The sequence below is a fragment of the Pleurodeles waltl genome, chromosome 7 (assembly GCF_031143425.1).
Source record: "Pleurodeles waltl isolate 20211129_DDA chromosome 7, aPleWal1.hap1.20221129, whole genome shotgun sequence".
NCBI lineage: Eukaryota > Metazoa > Chordata > Amphibia > Caudata > Salamandridae > Pleurodeles > Pleurodeles waltl.
The window spans coordinates 800,565,790-800,586,801 of record NC_090446.1 but is presented as its reverse complement, the minus strand read 5'-3'; the positions used below and the strand labels follow the sequence as shown (position 1 = coordinate 800,586,801).

The 21,012-nt window shown below is 47.1% G+C and overlaps 1 protein-coding gene across 1 annotated transcript in view; it reads right to left on the bottom strand.

Annotated features, from left to right (window-relative positions):
• The window catches only part of LOC138246964 (lymphocyte cytosolic protein 2-like), a 98,856-nt gene that overhangs the window by 64,027 nt on the left and 13,817 nt on the right, over nucleotides 1–21,012 (bottom strand). Inside the window, exon 3 of the mRNA XM_069201713.1 lies at nucleotides 2,464–2,578. Within this exon, the coding sequence (XP_069057814.1) occupies nucleotides 2,464–2,578 (115 nt within the window). The remainder of the gene's footprint in view (nucleotides 1–2,463; nucleotides 2,579–21,012) is intronic.

Sequence of the window (21,012 nt, the reverse complement as noted above, 5' to 3'; positions counted from 1 at the left end):
ATTACAACCTGCCCCACCCAACACATCTTGGCTCAATGTGGACACATCTTGCCATGATGTGGATGCATCTTAATGCAAGTACTCTCTGCCCCAGCAGCTTCATCCACTTCAATGCCAGAACTTGCATTGCAAGCTCCAGTCAACGGCTTCATCGACTCTGCTGCTGCTAGCCCATCTCGATGCCAACCCGTATAGCTTGATGAAAGAACTTTTATCTCAATGCCCAGGTCACTAGGTACTTTGTCAGTAGACTGAATTCAGTCCTGTGTCCAGCCCACACTCCCCGTATGTGGCCTGAACTTGTAACTTGGATTTAGTCTATCACACACAGATAACCACGGTTGGCACATTTAGCTTCTTAGAGGCTGATTTCTATTAAACCTTTAAAATTGCATATCTCCTGTTCTACTAAATAATTTTTTGTCATTTGGGTGTCAAATAATTTATTAAAAAATTATACTTTTCTAAATGTGTGTGGGATTTCCCTCGTGTTGTGTTGTTTTCACGGTATTACTATTTGAAGTGCTCCATACATGCTCTACACATTGCCTCTAATTTAAGCCTGACAGCATTGTGCCAAGCTTCCAAAGGGTTCGGCACCAGTACATTTGGTATTTGCCTGCTTTTCTTTCTGGCAAGGTTTGTGGTTGCTTTCTGAACAGTGTTTCAACCCCCTCAACCAGTAATCCAATTTCTCTTATGGCTGGGCAAAATGGCTGTCAAAATGTTTGTTTGATTATAACTATGGCACTCAGGAGAATATGCTGAATATTGTAAATTCAACACTGCTGTCCCGATTACTTTTGCCAATTTGCAATTTTTACTGCCTGCTTAAAGGATTCCTTACTTTTTACTTACATTTGCATTTTAAAGAAAACAATAATAATAAACATTTGGAAACATGTTGATAAAGGATGTTGGGATATCTGTATTTTTACATTAGTGTGATGTTATTTATAATTATGTTTTATTTGTGAATTTTATGGATACGTCATCTGAAATAAACATTTTGACTGACTGGCCTTTACACAATCATATGAAGGTTTTGAAATTGTCTCCTCTGCTATTTGTCATTCATGCAGATTGCTATATATGCAATCCATCTTCCGAAGCTTTTACAAACTACAAGAAGTGCACTAACATACCTTCAAAAGGATACTTGATTCACCCTGGACAAAAAATGAGACAACATGTGCTCTATGCAGTTTGATAGCAAATCTAATTTGTTATGTGTGCTTCATTTCAATCATTTAAGTACTTCCTTAGTAGTATTTCTCAACAATTCGTAACTAGAAACCATTATATTAACCTCATGTCTCAGCCAGTTTATATGCAAGTTTGACATAAGGAAACAGGATATTTCTGTGTTTATTTGACTAAGGGTCAGATGTACGTACCATTTTTCCTGTCGCAAAAGGCCCAATTCGCAGAATCAGACTGTTTGCGACAGGAAAAAACATTTTGGTATGCACAGACCCTATTTTGAGATTCAGTAATCTATTTACCGAATCGCAAAAAGGTGTGCGATTCGCAATTAGGAAGGGGCGTTCCCTTACTAATTGCGAGTCTCAGTCCAATGTACGATTGTTTTGTGACCGCAAATGCGGTCACAAAACAATCACAGTTAGCACCAGTCTCAAATTGGTGCTAACCCATTCGCAAAAGGGAAGGGTTCCTAATGGGACCCCTTCCCCTTTGTGAATGCATGAGAAAAAAACTTTTCAGAGCAGGCAGTGGTCCCACTGACCACTGCCTGCTCTGAAAAAATGAAAAAAAAACTTTTCATTTTTGTGTTCAAAATGCATTCTGTTTTCCTTTAAGGAAAACGGGCTGCATTTAAAAAAAAAAATACTGCTTTATTTAAAAGCAGTCACAGACATGGTGGTCTGCTGTCCCTTGCAGGCCACCATCCCTGTAAGTGCCGTCACTCAGAATGGGGTCGCAAATTGTGACCTAGCTCATGAAATTTCATGCGGTAGGTCATTTGCAACCGCATTGCGAATCGCAAACAGAGTCATTGACACTGTTGTACATCCGGTTTTACGACTTGCAAATTGCGAGTCTCAAAACCGGATCTTCGTACATTTAGCCCTAAGAGCTTTATTTACAGTTTGGCAGACAGGATGTTCTGTCACAAATGAGGTTGATGTCCCGTCCACCATATTTTAAGTACATTATAGCATACACAGAGCGGGATATCTGCAAGGTTTTGACATGCTATCCTTTCTGTCAAACTCTAGATAAGGGCCAAAGTACAAAATGTAGCCCATATCTTTAAGTTTCCTGCGAAACCCTGAATGTCAGAGTATAGTTCCCACAATCTCAAAATCTGAAAAGAACCCTCAAAAGTAGAATCCAGATCAATAAACTGGCATATTCGACAAATGCACTTCATGGAATAAGAATCAGATTATTTTGTAAAAATACAAATTTAGGCTTTGCGGGTAGTGAGACAAGACAAACCTTTCTGCATGTGCACTGCTGGCTCCCAAAGTGAATGGCTTTTGTAAGGATTTTGGTGGATTTCTTAGAGGAAATGTATTTGAATTAGCTGGCGAAGGCACCGGTCTTGAGGGCCCTGTTGTGGGATCGGAAACAAAACATACAGGTGTCATTTAAAGTGTGTAAAATAAAAAAGCGAAATAAACTTTGTAAATATGTTGATGACATTTAAATGTGTCAAACAAGAATGACAATGAACAGCTTTAAAGTACGTCTAATTTACATTCTCATGTGCTAGTCTGACTTTCTATTTAGGCCCAGAAGTCTGCTCATGCTGGCATCCTGCTGACACGATTTGGCTCCACATTTTGCCTAGGCATAATGAAGAAGACGGCATGAGGTCTGTTGAAGGTTTACTCAAAACTATTCACTGAAGGCGACTTCAAAGTTCATCAATACACCCACAGTTCCCATATCTATTGGAAAATCTCCCCAGCTTTTGAGATTCGGTGACTTAAAGACTGCCTCCAACTCATGCGGACCAGGATATATAGCAGCTATTTGAAAGATAGCCCGACCAAGGCAACAATCCTCCTTCTAGTCAACAACAACAAACTAGCGTAGTGACCTGAATCTGGTCTGAATCTGGATTACTTCAACCCCCAATTGAAAACTGTTAGATGTGATACCCTCTTGGTGGTATTGTACCAAAACCTTTTCCTTCACCATTTTTCTTTGCTGAACTCATTTTTGTTGGTATTAGTACTCTGTGCACTATACCCCTACTAAGCAGTACTAAAGCATTTTTGCTCACTCCTTAAAACATGGTAAAGTTGGACTACTCCAGATTGGCACATTTAATTTCCTTGTAATTTTATTGTACATTGTACCACCTGAACCCAGGGAGAAATTATGTTTACACTAAAGTAAACTGTAATTTAAAATCCTCTTTAATGGTAAAGCCAGATTTTAAATTACAATTTTAAAAAATCACTTTTAGAAAGTTATCATTTTCTGCCATGACCAGCTATGCCTTTCTCTTCTTGAGTCCAATTGGTTGGCTTCCTCTTTGAGCTACTCGGACACAGCAAATTTTCAGAGGCCTCACTGCAACTGCCCAAATGACAATCACTCCCTGGACCTGCCTAAGCTTTGCTGCTGGCCTCTGCTGGAGTGAATCCTGACCCCAAGAGATGTCCCCACGTCTTTGACCATTGGCTGGCATCAGTCAGAACTCCCCCTAAAGAAAAGGTAAGGTTACAGAAGTTGTGGGCCCCTTGCAACCACAAAGTGACGTCTTCACATTGAGAATCAAGCACCCACAATGTCTGGAAGTGCGAAAATCCAGTGCACTTGCTCTTCATGCTGAACCCAACTGTCCATAGTGACCAGCAAGGCAAGAACTGCACTTCACATCGACAGCCACACTCTTGTGAAACTCTAGCGAAGACCGGCTCCTTGTGCAACAGCAATGACCACCCAGAACTCTCAACAGGCTCTTCGCATGATCCCCGCCAAAGCCAACAGCACCCTTCATGCTGGGCTTGAGAATATCACTCTTTAGTGGAGCTAATCTGGTCTGGGTAGACAACCCAGACTCCATCTTGATTGGACTGAATTTGTGACTTTCTCCCGGTCTAGAATGACCAGAAAAGTGTGAGTGGATCTTTGTGCTTTTTAGAGCTATTTCACCTAAAAAACTAATATCTCCAGCTCTCCAGTTTGGATTTTTGCCATTTTGATGTTATTTTATTTCTTAAAAATAACTATTTTTTTTAATTGTTTTCAGATGTTTGTTGTGCTGTGTTTTTAACTTTATTACAGCTTGAGTGCTTCATAAATACACTTTACTTACTGTCTCTTAGTTTAGCCTGATTGCTTTTGTGCCAAGCTATCAGAGGGCTAAGCACCAATTAATTTGGTGCATTTTGTGGTGCACCCTGAAAAGAACTGTGTTTATTTTTTGACTGGAGCTTCCACCCTTTCAGCTAATAATTCAATTTCTCACAAAAACAATGCATAATACCTAGGACCAAGGAAATTGAGCCCAAGACCCACTGAGGCAGGAGTTGAACCCTGGTCCCGGGCCAGATTTCTGCATCAGGGTCTGCCGCTCTAACCATTGAGCCACGCTTCTCCACCTATGTTCTGGTAAACCACAAACTGTGCCTTACAAGTGGTGCTTCTAGGTTTCTTGGTACTCTGGGCCCTAAAACCTTACGGATCTGTTTCTCTGAAGCTCCTCATCTGATTTTGATCATTTGCATGTTTTTTGGTTATTATATGTTTCATTATTTTTCAATATTAGTTTGGAAAATTAGCTGCACTGGTTTCTTAACTTTAATGTTGATTGGTATTAATTGACATACATTTCCCTGGGGGACCAGATGCTGGTTGTGCGATTGCCACCAGAGGTTGACCAGAAATTATCTCAGAACTTTGTTTTAACCTAACAAGCTAGTATTTATTACGCTAGTGGGGAAACCCTAATCCCAAATGAATAAACCAATTTCTGAAGTGCTGTGATATATTTTGAGGTATTATTTGAGGATTTTATTCTAAATGAAATAAGAACCCTGGCTGCACATTCTATCTCTATTGCAACATTGATGACAGTGTTCTATGGTGACTAGTCTCAATCTTCATACCACATACTTTGAGAGTGGCTTTGACAGATAGATCAAGCTAAAGAGTGAGTCCAGGAGGGTTGGAAAGCCTTCTTTTCATTGAAGGTCAGATATTTAGTGTCCTAGGTGGTGGGAAATATCTGCAAACTCACCTTTAACATTATCAGATGTTTCCTAAGTCTGAACAGATCAGGGAAAAACGGAATCCCCGTCAGTCCTGTGGATCCTGCTGTTACAGACATGTACCTTAGTGCATGGCTGGTTTGGGGATTAAAAGGTCTAGTAAATGGTGCAAGACTATGCCTTTTGGGTATATTAGTTTTCTGTGTTAGTTGGAGAGTAGCTTTTCCTTCTCACCCGATTGTGATACTTGGTCATGTATTCAATGGTAACATGAGAGAGCTGGGTTTTAACTGTGCCTGTGATGGCCATTAAGATAGTGGCACTGGCGTGTATGGATTTTCCAGGATTGGTTAAACAGATGGGGCTTGGAATCTCTTCACAGGCCATAGACATTTAGACAATTGCTAACCAGCATACAGGTTGGAATTAAGGCCTACTGAAAGTACTGGGTTAAAAAATAACCCAAGTAGGAATGGATAGTTACTTACTAAAGGAATTGGAAAATGTCAGCTCTCGAAGTCCAATGGACCTCTTCCAATCATTGCTTTTCACAATTCACTTTGGTATTTTGGAAGAGAGGTGAGAAAGGAGGTAAAGTAGGCTGCAGAATCATGATGGCTGGTATGCTAATATAGCTGATGCAAAAGATGTATCAATGGACAGACAGGATGTCTGCTCCTCAGAATCAGGGTTCTTGGCTACGGCTAGGTATCGCCTACAGACATATTGGATGGTATTAACAAAGTTTCACAAATGATCTTGGACTTCCAGAGTTGAAAAACCCATAGTATCTAGTCTAATGCAGTTGGACTATCCAGATGCTTTAGCCTAGAAACTGAAAGCTCTCTTTAAATTTCTAGAATTCAGCTGTACGGAAGAGGATGCAGGTAAGGTAATCCATAGTTTTGAAATTTAAACATTTTTTATGGTCTAAACATATAGGGCTTGATTACGATATTGGTGGACGGGATTACTCTGTCATAAACGTGACAGATATCCTATCCAACAAGTTACAATTCCATTAGATCCTATGGAACTCGTAGTGCAGAGGACGAAATATCCATCATGCATGTGACGGAGTATTCCATCCGTCAACATCATAATCATGCCCATAGTCTTTTATTATCCGGGCTTGCTAACCCACCCCAGACCCACAAGCTTTATCTAAAGGCCAAAGTGTAAACAGAGTGATGGATGGGTTGAATGAATTAATGTCAGCCACTGGTAATTACTGGGGTCTGCATCCCAATCCATCCTTATTTTGCAAACCATGCCACCTCAGCTTCCACCCGGCAATATGAAAATCAGTCTTGACTCGGCTGCAATTGGATCAGTCCAGCTTGAAAAGGCAAGTAATGTCCTCCGTGAACCGGAACACAAACAACCCAGGATCAATTTTCCTCTTCTTACAGCTACTCAGCCAGATATAGCTTGGCTCCAGTGGCAGAGTGTGTTTAGGAACCATGTATGGGCATACCTATCTCACTGAGGGCACTCAATAAAGTATGCAAAAAGTGATGGATGGAATGCTTGGCTTAATTTCAACCATTAATTACTTGTGGCTGCATCCCAAACCATCGTTATTTTGCATACTGTGACACCTTAGTTTGGACCCATCAATATTCAAATCAGCCTATTCCCTACTCCAGTCAAAACAGCCCAACCCAAACTGCCAAGCACTTTAAACACTAGCATATTTATTCATAAGTTGCTCAATTAGCCAACTCTGGGCAAACAAAACTGTCTGTGAGAATGTCTCCATCATTACCACTTGCAGGACAGATATGGGAAGAAAGCATTAGGTTTATATTGTCCTGGCCTCTTCTAAAACATAAAGTGTCATTTAGATTGCATGCTTTCTTGGCAACCTCTGTGATAGTACATATATCTTGCTATAAACAAAATATATAAAATGTAATGAGACATGCATTTGTAACAAAATTATTACTTTAACCAAACGTGGCATATACATATGTACATGTAAGCTGGGCTGAAAATAGCAGTGGCATGTGTATAGTTTTATGGACATAGCACACACACACGCTATGGCACTGAATGGCATTGCCAGGATGTACAGTCATGATACCAGCAAAAAAGGGTCCTTAGAAATGTGCAAAATCTGAGGAGACCACGAAGAAAGGCAGATTTGCCACACTAACTACAGTAGTCAAACAGAAACATCACACAAATCTAATAAAACACTCAAATGAATGAAATACAGTTGTAAAACCTTGTACCTGAGTTACCTCCATACACATGATCTACAATCACTAGACAATCCTGAACAATGAGTGGTTCAAAAACATAAAAGGAGCACTTGGGTGCTCATTATGAGTTTGGTGGTTTTGGACCGCTCTGCCGGCGGACGTGCGACTGCTGACAGGGTGGTGGTCCGGACCGACCGGAAAATGTGAGCAGACCGGCCACTTTACTGCTGCTACCACCATAGCGGGAGAGCCGCTGTCGATAGCGGGGGCCATCTTCAGGCCGGTGGAAAGGCCCTTCCTGCCCTCTGTATTACGACACACCACACTGCCAAGATTTCCAGGGTGGAACCACTGCCTCACAAAGCCTGGCAGAAGTGAGCTGTACATCAGGAAACACTCACCGTATGGACACAGACGATGGCGACGTTGGCATGGAGCGTGAACTGGAAATATTCCCAGTGCTGATCCTTGCGACATTCCTCCAGGACCGTGACCACAGACGAAGACGACAACAGTGAGTTCAGCCGCCTAGCACACAAGGGAGGGAAGGGGACATTACACACCCACATGCCACACGCATCCCACTCACACACCACCACACCCACACACATGCACACTGACACCCTCACCACCAACACCCCAACACATACACTCCTCCAAAACTAGGTACACAATCTGTACAGGTAGACATCACCTGACACATGCACTGAAAGAAAATACAAAGCACATACCTGTGTACACCACTCTCCCACATTAAAACTCAGGACTACGTGTCAATATTGCACCAACATGCCTGTTGGCCAGATATATAAATCCAGAAACTGGAGGCAGAAAAATAAGTACAGACAAGGCCATGGGCCAGTCCACTCAAATTGTCCCGTTGGGCACACAAGGCTCCCTCTTGACTCCTACCATGACCATGGCCTCCACAGGGAAGGGGAATCAATTGGGCAGGCAGGCACCTCAGGGAGCAGGGGTAGGTGGTGGCAGAGGTGGGGACTCAGGCTTGGGAGGGGTGTTCCTTGGCTTAGCTTTCGGAGTAGGAGGGGTTTTGGGCATTCCCTGGAAAAGAGTGGTAGTGGGCTTGGACCGGGGGGTGGGATCAGGCCTCTTACGTGTTCTTTTTCTCCCTGGTGAAGGGGCGTGGTATTTGAAGGGAGGACAGGTGAGGATCCTGATGAGGAAGGAGTGGATTTGGTGAGGCCAAGGGAGCATTTAGGGACAAGACGGGGTGGGACAGTGGGTTCAAAAAGGCCCACACGGGAAAGAAAAAGCTTCTTAGATGTAGATGGAGGGGTTTTGTGGACAGATTTCGGAGTGGAGGTAGACGAAGTGAAAGTATGTGGTGTAGGCGTGCTGTCAGTGGATGCAGGTGCATTTTTCGTCTGCTGATGTTTGGTGGATGGCTGTTGTGTTTATATGTGTGTGTTTGCGTGTACTGGTAGAAGGGGTGGGAACAAGGGAGGTAGACAGGCAGCTAGTGTAGATGGATGTTGTGAGGGTGTCTGCAGGTCTGGTGAGTGTGCAGCAAGTGTCTGTGAAAGTTGTTGTGGTGGATGCGGGTGTGGTGTCTGGGGTGCATGAGTGGATGTCAGCAGTTGTGGTGACTGTGAGAATGGTGGCAGTAGCAGTGACTGAGGGTGCAGAGCATGTGGGTGTACATTGTGAGTTGACAGACAGGGAGGAAGGGGTGGGAGACACAGTGGGGAAAGTGGATGTTATCATGTTTGCACTTGGATGTTGGGTGTGTGCCTGCTTGTGGTGGGACGTGTGGTGCCTGTGTTCCTCTTTGAGTTTCTTGTGTGTTGTCTTGGGTGCATGCTTGTCTGTATAGGTGCTTGGGATGGGTGAAGGGAGTGGGGTGCTGGAAGGAGCAGAGGAGGTGGGAGGGGAGACGGAAGAACCAGGGACACCGGCTGCCGTCAAAGAGGAGGCCAGAGCCTGAAAAGATCTCCGTAGGCCAAACATGGCACCATGAAAGCCTTCCAGGTAGACATTGCATTGCTGCATCTGGGTTGCTAGCCCCTGGATGGCATTCACGTTGGTTGTCTGCCCTACAGAGATGGTGCTCAGGTCAATTGCCTCCTCATTGAGGGCAGCAGGACTGGCTGGGGCTGGGTGAGCGGGCACAGACAACTCGGGGGTAGCTACTTGCAGGGTGGTGCTGATACAGGGGTGGCGGAAAATTTTGTAGATCCGGTGGTCCCAGAAGGGTCCACCACCATCAGGGAGCTGTCATGGGAGGCGCTGTCAGAGTCCCTACCTGCAGTGGTAGTTGCCTCCCCTGTAGTGCTCTCCTTGCCCTCCATCCCACTGGTCCCCTCGGCGTCGGTGTTCTCAGCCTCCTGGGTCCCGTGGGCAGCAGCATCCCAACTCACCAGTGCCTTTGCTCCTTTGTCAGATGATGCTAATGCACACAAGGACACAAGAACACAGAGGGGGGTTGGAAAGAAAAGGAAGTAGGCAGTCAGTGCCTGATTGAATGGCATGATGGCACAAATGCACTCTCATCCATCCAAGACACTATCCCTCAACATCACCCCTACATCATGGTAGGTACCTGATCATTGGTCATCTGGCTCCCACACTACACTGACCTACCTACACTTTAGTGGTCAAATACATGACCATTCATTCCCTAAATTTCCAAATAGATTGAGTTGGCCCAATGGAGAGGGATGCTGTTCCACCACAATGTGTCCATCTCCAGAGGACATACATCAGACCCACTAGCCCAACCATGGGACATGTTACATGGCAACATACCCACCCCTTCTAAGCAAAAATCACAATACCACTGATGGAGAGGGGGACGCCTGCATGGACACACCTGGGTATTACCCAGCCACTACTTGCCAGCCCCCCTTTTGCACCCAACTATACTTCACAAAAAGCAATTTGAACAGTGGTGGTACTCACCCCCTTGTGGCTGCTGTGCTGCCTTCAAACACCCATCTGGCTATTAGAGGGGTCATGGTCCGACAAGCACCCCTTCCTCATTGGGAGGCCGTCCTCAGCTGGGCCTCAGCGACCTTCCGTGCCCAGCATCTCAGGTCCTCCCAACGCTTCCTGCAGTGGGTGCTCCACCAGCAGTAGACCCCCAGGGTCTGCACTTCTTTGGCGATGGCTCACCAGTATCCCTTCTTCTGATGGGTGCTAACCTGCATGCAACACACAGAGGAAAATGTAGCTGTGAGTGAAGGTGCACCATTAACACATGGGATACAACAGCACCTGCTAATTTACCATGCAAACTTACTGTCATTCATGAGCCAACACACATACGCCCTGGCACACTACACCTATCCATTCCCACATTGGTCAGTCCCGTGCACAACCCTCCGATGCATTGGCACACATTCCTAGAACGCATGAATACCACTCACCTGGTCCTCCGGTCGCCCACACAGCTTTGCGTACAGGTGTAAGACCCCATCCACCAGCTTCTGCAACTCCACCAATGTGAAGGCTGGGGCCCTTTCCCCTGTAGCCCGTGTCATTTCCAGGACCTGAGTCAGGACACAGCAGCACACACTGTGAGGTGCAGGAGTCAAGTGGCATAGGCAACCCAAAATGGCAGTGTAGGCTGCGGTGGTGTGCACGGTCACAGCCGACGGTGATCTTGATTGGCCCCTGTTTCCCAAAGACAACAATGTTAACCAATGAGCAATTGCATGGAGGTAAAAAAAACGTCTAGCGCCATGATGACATACGCAGCAGATTGATGTCACTTCCTACTCTCCACGACCTTTATGACTGCAAGCTGCCATTTTATGAACAAAACGTTTACCCAAAGTGGACAGGGGCAGTTTATACGGCGCCATTTTGTCTACGTCAGGGAGCTAGAGGTGGCATGACAAATGCCCATACCCATATCATGATTGCAAGTATGCCTATACTGTTGAATGTCCCTTCCATAGCAATCACGACACATTGCCCATTCTGGGTTTGATCCTGCTTCGGATCTGATACTGTGTAGTGTGTGTGGAATTCACATGCAATGGATGTGAAAGGTGAATGGTGAGTAATTAGACCCACACAACATTTATCTACCTTTTTTTCCCCATAGCTCCCAACCCATGTGGAGAGTGAGGGCTCCATCTGTCTACAGAGCCCTGGTTGATCTGGCTACCATGAAGAAGCACCACATAATCATAACTTTTATCTGAACCGTAACACAATCCGTGAGCTGTGTGCCCAATTGGAGACTGAACTCATGCCTGCAATAAGAAACCCATATGCCATCCCTCCAACATTGCAGGTGCTATCAGTCCTACAATTCTTTGCAACTGGGTCATTTCAGGTGATAATGGGCATGGCATCCGGTGTGTCACAGCCAACGTTCAGCAACATCCTTACTAATTTCCTGCGTGACTTCTTACGACACATGCAGAGTTACATCCAGTTTCCCCAAAGCTCTGATCTTAATACTGTCAAAGTAAATTATTATGCCATTGTCAACATATTACATGTGATTGGTGCCATAGCTGGCACCCACATACCCCTAATTCCCCCCAGAGCCTATGAACAGGTGTGCAGGAATCGCAAAAACTACCACTCACTGAATGTGCAGTTGGTCTGTCTTGCAGATCAGTATATTTCACAAGTGGCTTCACAATTCCATGGATCTGTCCATCATGCCTACATACTAAGGAACAGCAGTGTGCCACACATAATGACAAAACTGCAGGTTAGACATCCTGGTAAATAGGTGGGTGTGTGACACAGATTTCCAGTCATACATGGCTGTCAGCTTGTTGGCATTGCTGTAAAGTGTGTTTTGATCTAAATTTTAGCCCTCTTCCCAGGTGATTCAGAATATCCAAACATGCAGTGGATCCTGACACCTGTGAGAAATCCCAGGACAGATGCAGAAAACCGGTACAATGATGCCCATGATTGCACAAGAAGGGTGATTGAGTGGACTACTGGGCGCCTGAAGGCCATATTCTGCTGCTTGCACATGTCCGGTGGATCAGTGTGCTATGCCCCTGACAAGGTGTGTCAGATTGTAGAGGCCTACTGCAAGCTCCATAATTTGGCTCTGAGGAAACATGTTCCACTACTGGAAGAGGAGGATGCTGAACTGCCACCTGTGGGATCTCAGGGGATGAATGAAAGTGATGGAGAAAATGAGGGGGATGAAGTTGACTCCAGGACCCAGCTAATACAGCTCTACTTCCAATTACTCTCAAGTACATGTTGCACTGTGATATTAGCTAGACTGGGCTGGATATCAGTGGGAGATGGTGACTGTACCTCCACAGTGCTGAGTGTGTGGATGTGTGGATGTTTGGGGATCCAATTTTAGCCATTTGCTGAGTATTGAACAGAGTGGTCACAATAGTTTTACACATCATCATTACCTGCATGACACTGTGATGTTTTTTTTATCCACATACCTCTAAAAGGGCTGTTGTCTGGAGTTCATCTGTATATTTTTCATGGATGTGATACTTGTGGTGGGGCAAGCGCTGACAGTTGTCCTGGCAGGTTGGCATTCCTAGACACTATGGTGGGTGATGTAATGTTCAGTTTTCATCTGCCACTTGTTAGAAATGGGGTCTCTGGTTGACAGTCAGGTTACCCCCTGTTCAAGCAAGGACCCTCACTCTAGTTAGGATAAAAGAGAATCACCCTCAGCTAACCCCTGCTTACCCCCTTGGTAGCTTGGCAGAGCAGTAGGCTTAACCTCAGAGTGCTGGGCGTAAAGTATTTGTACTAACACACACAGTAACTTAATGAAAACACTACAAAATGACACAACACCAGTTTAGAAAAATAGGAAATATTTATCTAGACAAAACAAGACCAAAACGACAAAAATCCAACATACACAAGTCAAGTTATGATTTTTTAAAGGTTTAAAATAAAAAGAGTCTTTAGGTAGTTGTAACAACACACTAGCGCTGCTAGCGTGTAAATGTACCTGGTTTGCGTCAAAAATAACCCCGCACGGGCGGTGTGCGTCGAAAATAACCCTGCACGGTTATATGCGTCGAAAACAACTCGGCACGGCGATGCGCGTCGAAAAAGCCAGCCACGCGACGGTCCGAAAGTCCCGCGGCGCAGGTTGCGATCTCTCAGCCTTCGTCAGCGATGCTGCGCGTCGTTTCTCCTGCTACGGGCGTCGATTCTCCGGTCGCGTTTCCTGCGGCGTCGTTTCTCAGCTGCGGAGCCGGCGTCGCGTCGTTTTCTCAGCCGCGATCGGATTCGCGTCGATCTTTTCTCCGCACGGCGCTCGGTGCGTGTATTTTTGTCCTTAGGCTGCCAGCCTCTCCTTTCAGGGTCCCAGGAACTGGAAGGGCACCACAGAGCAGAGTAGGGGTCTCTCCAGAGACTCCAGGTGCTGGCAGGAAGAAGTCTTTGCTATCCCTGAGACTTCAACAACAGGAGGCAAGCTCTACATCAAGCCCTTGGAGATTTCTTCTTCAAGATGGAAGGCACACAAAGTCCAGTCTTTGCCCTCTTACTCTGGCAGAAGCAGCACTGCAGGAAAGCTCCACAAAGCACAGTCACAGGCAGGGCAGCACGTTTTCCTCAGCTATCAGCTCTTCTCCAGGCAGAGGTTCCTCTTGGTTCCAGAAGTGTTTCTAAAGTTTGTAAGTTTGGGTGCCCTTCTTATACCCATTTTAGTCTTTGAAGTCACCTTCCTTCAAAGGGGACTCACACCTTCTTGTGAAATCCTGCCTTGCCCAGGCAAGGCCTCAGACACACACCAGGGGGTTGGAGACAGCATTGTCAGAGGCAGGCACAGTCCTTTCAGATGAGAGTGACCACTCCACCCCTCCCTCCTAGCAGAGATGGCTAATCAGGAAATGCAGATTACACCCCAGCTCCCTTTGTGTCACTGTCTGGTGTGAGGTGAAAAACAACCCAACTGTCAAACTGACCCAGACAGGGAATCCACAAACAAGGCAGAGTCACAGAATGGTTTAAGCAAGAAAATGCTCACTTTCTAAAAGTGGCATTTCCAAACTCACAATCTTAAAATCAACTTTACTAAAAGATGTATTTTTAAATTGTGAGTTCAGGGATCCCAAACTCCACATGTCCATCTACTCTCTAGGGGAATCTACACTTTAATCATATTTAAAGGTAGCCCCCATATTATCCTATGAGAGAGACAGACCTTGCAACAGTGAAAACGAAATTGGTAGTATTTCACTGTTAGGACATATAAACCACATTACTATATGTCCTACCTTATCCATACACTGCACCCTGCCCTTGGGGCTACCTAGGGCCTACCTTAGGGGTGCCTTACATGTAAGGAAAGGGAAGGTTTAGACCTGGCAAGTGGGTACACTTGCCAAGTCGAATTTATAGTGTAAAAATACACATACAGACACTGCAGTGGCAGGTCTGAGACATGATTACAGAGCTACTTATGTGGGTGGCACAACCAGTGCTGCAGGCCCACTAGTAGCATTTGATTTACAGGCCCTGGCACCTCTAGTGCACCTTACTAGGGACTTACTAGTAATTCAAATATGCCAATCATGGATAAACCACTTACATACAATTTAAACAGGAGCACTTGCACTTTAGCACTGGTTAGCAGTGGTAAAGTGCCCAGAGTAACAAAAACAGTAAAATCAGAGTCCAGCACACATCAACAACCTGGGGAACAGAGGCAAAAAGTTAAGGGAGACCACGCCAAGGATGAAAAGTCTAACACGTGTCCCCCCCAGCTAAAAGTGGGGAGCAACTACCCAACCTCATGGGAGTTCTCATCACTAAGGCGGAAGAACCTGGACAGACCATCAGCATTGGCGTGCTCTGTACCGGGTCGATGTTCCACCGTAAAGTCCATCCCCTGTAGGGAAATGGACCACCTCAACAGTTTTGGATTCTCACCCCTCATCTGCATTAACCATCTGAGGGGTCTGTGGTCGGTCTGAACTCGGAAGTGAGTCCCAAACAAGTAGGGTCTTAGCTTCTTCAGTGCCCAGACCACAGCAAACGCTTCACGTTCTATGGCACTCCACCTACGTTCCCTGGGTAGTAACCTCCTGCTAATGAAGGCTACGGGTTGATCTAGGCCCTCTTCATTCAGCTGTGAGAGTACTGCTCCAATACCATGCTCTGAGGCGTCTGTTTGCACAACAAACTCCGTGGAGTAGTCAGGTGCCTTCAGCACAGGTGCTGTGCACATGGCAACCTTCAGGGCATCAAAAGCGTTCTGGCAAGCCTCTGTCCAGATCACTTTCTTGGGTTGCTTCTTAGAAGTCAACTCAGTTAAGGGGGTAACAATGGTACCATATCCCTTAACAAACCTCCGGTAGTATCCTGTGAGACCTAAAAAGGCTCTCACTTCAGTCTGGGTCTTGGGAGGCTCCCAAGCCAGGATCGTGTCAATCTTAGGCTGTAGGGGTGCCACCTGGCCACTCCCCACCTGGTGTCCTAAGTACACAACAGAACCCTGCCCTATTTGGCACTTGCTCGCCTTAATAGTGAGGCCTGCCTTCTGCAGGGCCTCTAACACTCTCCAGAGGTGTTGCAGGTGTTCCTCCCATGTGGAACTAAACACAGCAATGTCATCCAGGTAGGCGGCACTGAACTCATCCAGTCCTGCCAACACCTGGTTGACCAACCTCTGAAAGGTGGCAGGGGCATTCTTCATCCCAAAGGGCATCACATTGAAGTGGAAGTGCCCATCTGGGGTAGAGAATGCTGACCTCTCCTTTGCCCCTTCAGTTAAGGCAATCTGCCAGTACCCAGATGTTAAATCAAACGTACTGAGGTACTTGGCAGCTCCTAACCGATCAATGAGCTCATCAGCTCGGGGGATGGGGTGTGCGTCAGTCTTGCTGACCGCATTGAGACCCCGGTAGTCCACACAGAACCTAAGTTCTGGAGTGGCACCAGGAGCAGTAGCCTTTGGGACCAAGACCACTGGGCTGGCCCAAGGACTGCTGGAGTGCTCAATAACCCTTAGGGCTAACATTTTGGAGACTTCCTCCTTAATGCAAGCCCTCACCCTGTCAGTCACCCTGTAAACCTTATGTTTAACAGGTGTACTGTCCCCAGTGTCCACATCATGTGTGCACAGGTGTGTGACTCCTGGGATCAGGGAAAACAGTGAGGCGAACTGTCCCAGCACGTGGCGACAGTCCCTCTGCTGTTCCTCAGTCAGGGAGGGGGAGAGGATCACTCCCTCCACAGACCCATCTTTCTCTCCTGCAGACAGGAGGTCAGGAAGAGGCTCACTCTCTTCCTCCACCCCGTCATCTGTCGCTAGGAGCATGGATAGCTCAGTTCGCTCAAAGTGTGGTTTGAGGCGGTTGACATGTAGGACCCTTAAGGGGTTCCTGGGGGATTGCAAGTCTACCAGATAGGTGACTTCACTCTTTCTTTCCACCACCTCAAAAGGCCCAGTCCACTTATCTTGGAGAGCCCTAGGCTCCACTGGTGCCATGACCCACACTTTTTGCCCAGGCTGAAACTCAACCAGAGTGGCATTCTGGTCGTACCACCGTTTCATATCCTCCTGGCTTGCTTCAAGGTTCTCCTGAGCGAGACTCCTGAAGCGGGCAGTCTGGTTTCTTAGTGCCAGCATGTAGCTAAATACATCCTGGGTGGTTTACTAGGAGCTTCCTCCAAAGCCTCCTTCACCAGACTGAGCGGTCCCCTCACAGGGTGGCCATAGATGAGCTCAAAGGGGCTAAAGCCAAGTCCCTTTTGAGGCACCTCCCTGTAAGCGAACAGAAGGCATGGCAAGAGGACGTCCCACTTACGCCTCAAGGGCTCTGACAGGCCCTGAATCATGCCTTTCAAGGTGCGGTTGAATCTCTCAACCAGACCATTACTTTGGGGGTGGTAAGGGGTGGTGAACTTGTAGGTTACCCCACACACCTTCCACAGAGACTTCATATAAGTGGATATGAAGTTTGTACCTCTATCAGATACGACCTCCTTGGGGAACCCCATGCGGGTAAAAACCCCCATCAAGGCACGTCCCACCACGGGGGCAGTGACCGTCCTTAGAGGAATAGCTTCTGGGTACCGTGTGGCGTGGTCCACCAAGACCAGGATGAACCTGTTGCCCATGGCTGTCTTGGGATCCAGAGGCCCCACAATGTCAATTCCTACCCTTTCAAAGGGAGTACTGACTACCGGTAAAGGTTGGAGGGGAGCTTTGCATTTCCCCCCACTCTTGCCACTTGCCTGACAAGTCTGACAAGATCTACAATAAGCAGCCGACTGCTTGTTCATCAAGGGCCAGTAAAAGTGGGAGACAAGCCTCTTATAGGTCTTGTCCTGCCCTAGATGTCCTGCCAAAGGCACATCATGAGCCAAACCCAGTAGGAAGGTCCTGAAGTCCTGGGGTACCACCAGCATACGAGCTGACCCCGGCTCAGGAACCTTAGGCTCACTATACAGGAGGCCATCCTCCCAATAAATCAGGTGAGTACCTGGCGCCTTGCCAGCCGCCTGGGCTGCAGCCTGCTGCCGCAGTCCCTCAAGAGTAGGGCACTCCTTCTGCGCTGTGCAGAATACTTCCCTGGTGGGTCCCCCTTCCTGCTGCCACTGCGACAGCTCAGGGACCTCCCCCAGTTCAGCCACCTGTTCCCCTGTAGGTTCCGGGGCATCACCCTCAGGCTCTGCCTCCTCCCGGACCGTGGGAACTTCTGGGGCGGGTTTCCCGCGCCTCCTGCCTTTCCTCTTCTTGGCGGTCCCCTGGGCCACTGTTTCAGGCTCCAGGGGCTCTTGACTACCCTGATTGGCTGCCATAGACCGGGTGGATACGCATACCCACCCAGGCAGACCCAACATCTCCAAGTGAGACCTGTGTTCCACCTCCTTCCAAGGGGAATCTTCCAGGTCGTTGCCTAGCAAACAATCAACAGGCATGGTTGGACTGACAGCTACTTTCCAGGAACCTGAGACCCCCCCCCATTCAAAGGGAACCTGCGCCACTCTGCAGAGGCGCTCAGAATTGTCTACTGCAACTACTTGGTGAAGTACCCGGGGATCAATCTGCTCTTCAGACACCAGGTGACTCCTCACTGTAGTCACACTGGCTCCTGTGTCTCTTAGAGCCTCCACCCTCTGTCCATTGATGGTCACCCATTGCCTGTACTTCTTAGTGTTATCAGGCACTAGGTTTCTCTGGACCATCTCACTGTCCCCTAGTGAGACAAGGGTCATTTCTGCTGGTTCCCACCCACCTGAAACCAACTCCTCCCCAAGCGCTACACTGGCCAAACCCTGGGACGGTGCACCAGTGGGTGCCGGTGTACTTTTGGGGCATTTGGGGTCCCCCCTCACATGACCCACCTGGTCACATGAATAGCACTTACGTAGGGGACCACCTGTCACTGGCTTCCCTCTGGAAAACCATGACTTCTTTTCACTGGGGGGTTGGGAATCCTTACCCTGGGAATCAGTTTGGGGCCCTTTAGAGAACTCATCCTGTTTGCCCTTACCCCCCCCCTTCTTCTGAGAGGGACCCTGCCCACCCTTGGCGTGGTCTCCCCCATACCTCTTTTGGACCCTGGTGCTCTCCCAGCGGTCCGCTTCCTGTGCAAGCTTCCTGGGGTCAGTCAGCTTGCTGTCAATGAGGTGCTGGCGCAGCTCTGGAAAACATAAACTGTACAAGTGCTCCCAAGCAATTAAATTGTAAAGCCCCTCATATGTGTTTACCTTACTGCCCTTCACCCAACCATCCAGTGACCTGCAACAAGAATCAACACATTCCAACCATGTTTGGGATTCCTTTCTCTTGTAGGACCTAAACTTCTCCTTGTACTGCTCAGGGGTGAGACCATACCTGGTAAGTAAGGCCTCCTTCATGGCAGGGTAGGTGAGACTCTGAGCATCCCCTAAGGCCGTCAGTGTGTCCCTCCCCTCTGCCTCAAAATGCTTCCACAGGGCTGCCCCCCAATGAGCTTCAGGGACCAGGTTCATGTGGAGAGCTGACTCATAACCCTTGAACCACAAGTAGATATCATCCTCCCTCTTATAATCCCTTACAAGGTCTTTTGGGATGTGTAACCTTCTCTCAGGCTGCACTGTAGAATTGCTGCCACCATCCTTACTGGACTGACTCCTCTGATCAATCTCTTTTAAACTGAGCTCATGAGCCATGTTTATCTTCCTTTCCTCAAGGGCCAGCTTCCTCTGTTCCACCTCTAGACTGAGCTTTTTCAGCTCCAATTGGTACTCCCTCTCTGCCTGTCTGTCCTGTAACTCTCCAGGTGTCAGACTCTTGGAGGACACACTGCTACCTGCCCTGGAGATTCTCCCCTGAGACATAGCAGGCCCACCCACTACATCAGTGTGAGTGACTTGCAACTCCTCTTCCCCCTCTGGCTCCTCATCTGTGTGCCCCTCAGCTGCTTTTGCTGTCACCCAGGCTCTCAGCGCCATTTTCAGCTCATCCTTCTTGGATGAGCTCTTGATGGGACAGCCAACATTACTACAAAACTGCTTCAACTGAGCCACTTTGTAGCTCTCCAATTTCTCCAAGTCAAAAGCAGCTTCAGCTAGGGCATCTCCAGACTGAGACATGATGAGAGGTTAAAAAAATATGCACAGTTCCAAAAACAGAAAAGCAAGTTCTCAAATGAAGTTCCAGAAAAGTCAATCACGGGATCAGCGAAAAAAAAGGAAACTGAATGCAGAGAAAAAACAGTTCAAGTAAAAAAACAAAAAAAAAAAAAAAATCACAAGACTAGTAGTATGTGGTCACGTAGTGGTCTGAGATCAAAACAGTAGTGTACACTTAATTACTGTATGTCAAGTACAAATACAAGTCCAATCCCGACCGCTGGTCACCAATGTTAGAAATGGGGTCTCTGGTTGACAGTCAGGTTACCCCCTGTTCAAGCAAGGACCCTCACTCTAGTTAGGATAAAAGAGAATCACCCTCAGCTAACCCCTGCTTACCCCCTTGGTAGCTTGGCAGAGCAGTAGGCTTAACCTCAGAGTGCTGGGCGTAAAGTATTTGTACTAACACACACAGTAACTTAATGAAAACACTACAAAATGACACAACACCAGTTTAGAAAAATAGGAAATATTTATCTAGACAAAACAAGACCAAAACGACAAAAATCCAACATACACAAGTCAAGTTATGATTTTTTAAAGGTTTAAAATAAAAAGAGTCTTTAGGTAGTTGTAACAACACACTAGCGCTGCTAGCGTGTAAATGTACCTGGTTTGCGTCAAAAATAACCCCGCACGGGCGGTGTGCGTCGAAAATAACCCTGCACGGTTATATGCGTCGAAAACAACTCGGCACGGCGATGCGCGTCGAAAAAGCCAGCCACGCGACGGTCCGAAAGTCCCGCGGCGCAGGTTGCGATCTCTCAGCCTTCGTCAGCGATGCTGCGCGTCGTTTCTCCTGCTCCGGGCGTCGATTCTCCGGTCGCGTTTCCTGCGGCGTCGTTTCTCAGCTGCGGAGCCGGCGTCGCGTCGTTTTCTCAGCCGCGATCGGATTCGCGTCGATCTTTTCTCCGCACGGCGCTCGGTGCGTGTATTTTTGTCCTTAGGCTGCCAGCCTCTCCTTTCAGGGTCCCAGGAACTGGAAGGGCACCACAGAGCAGAGTAGGGGTCTCTCCAGAGACTCCAGGTGCTGGCAGGAAGAAGTCTTTGCTATCCCT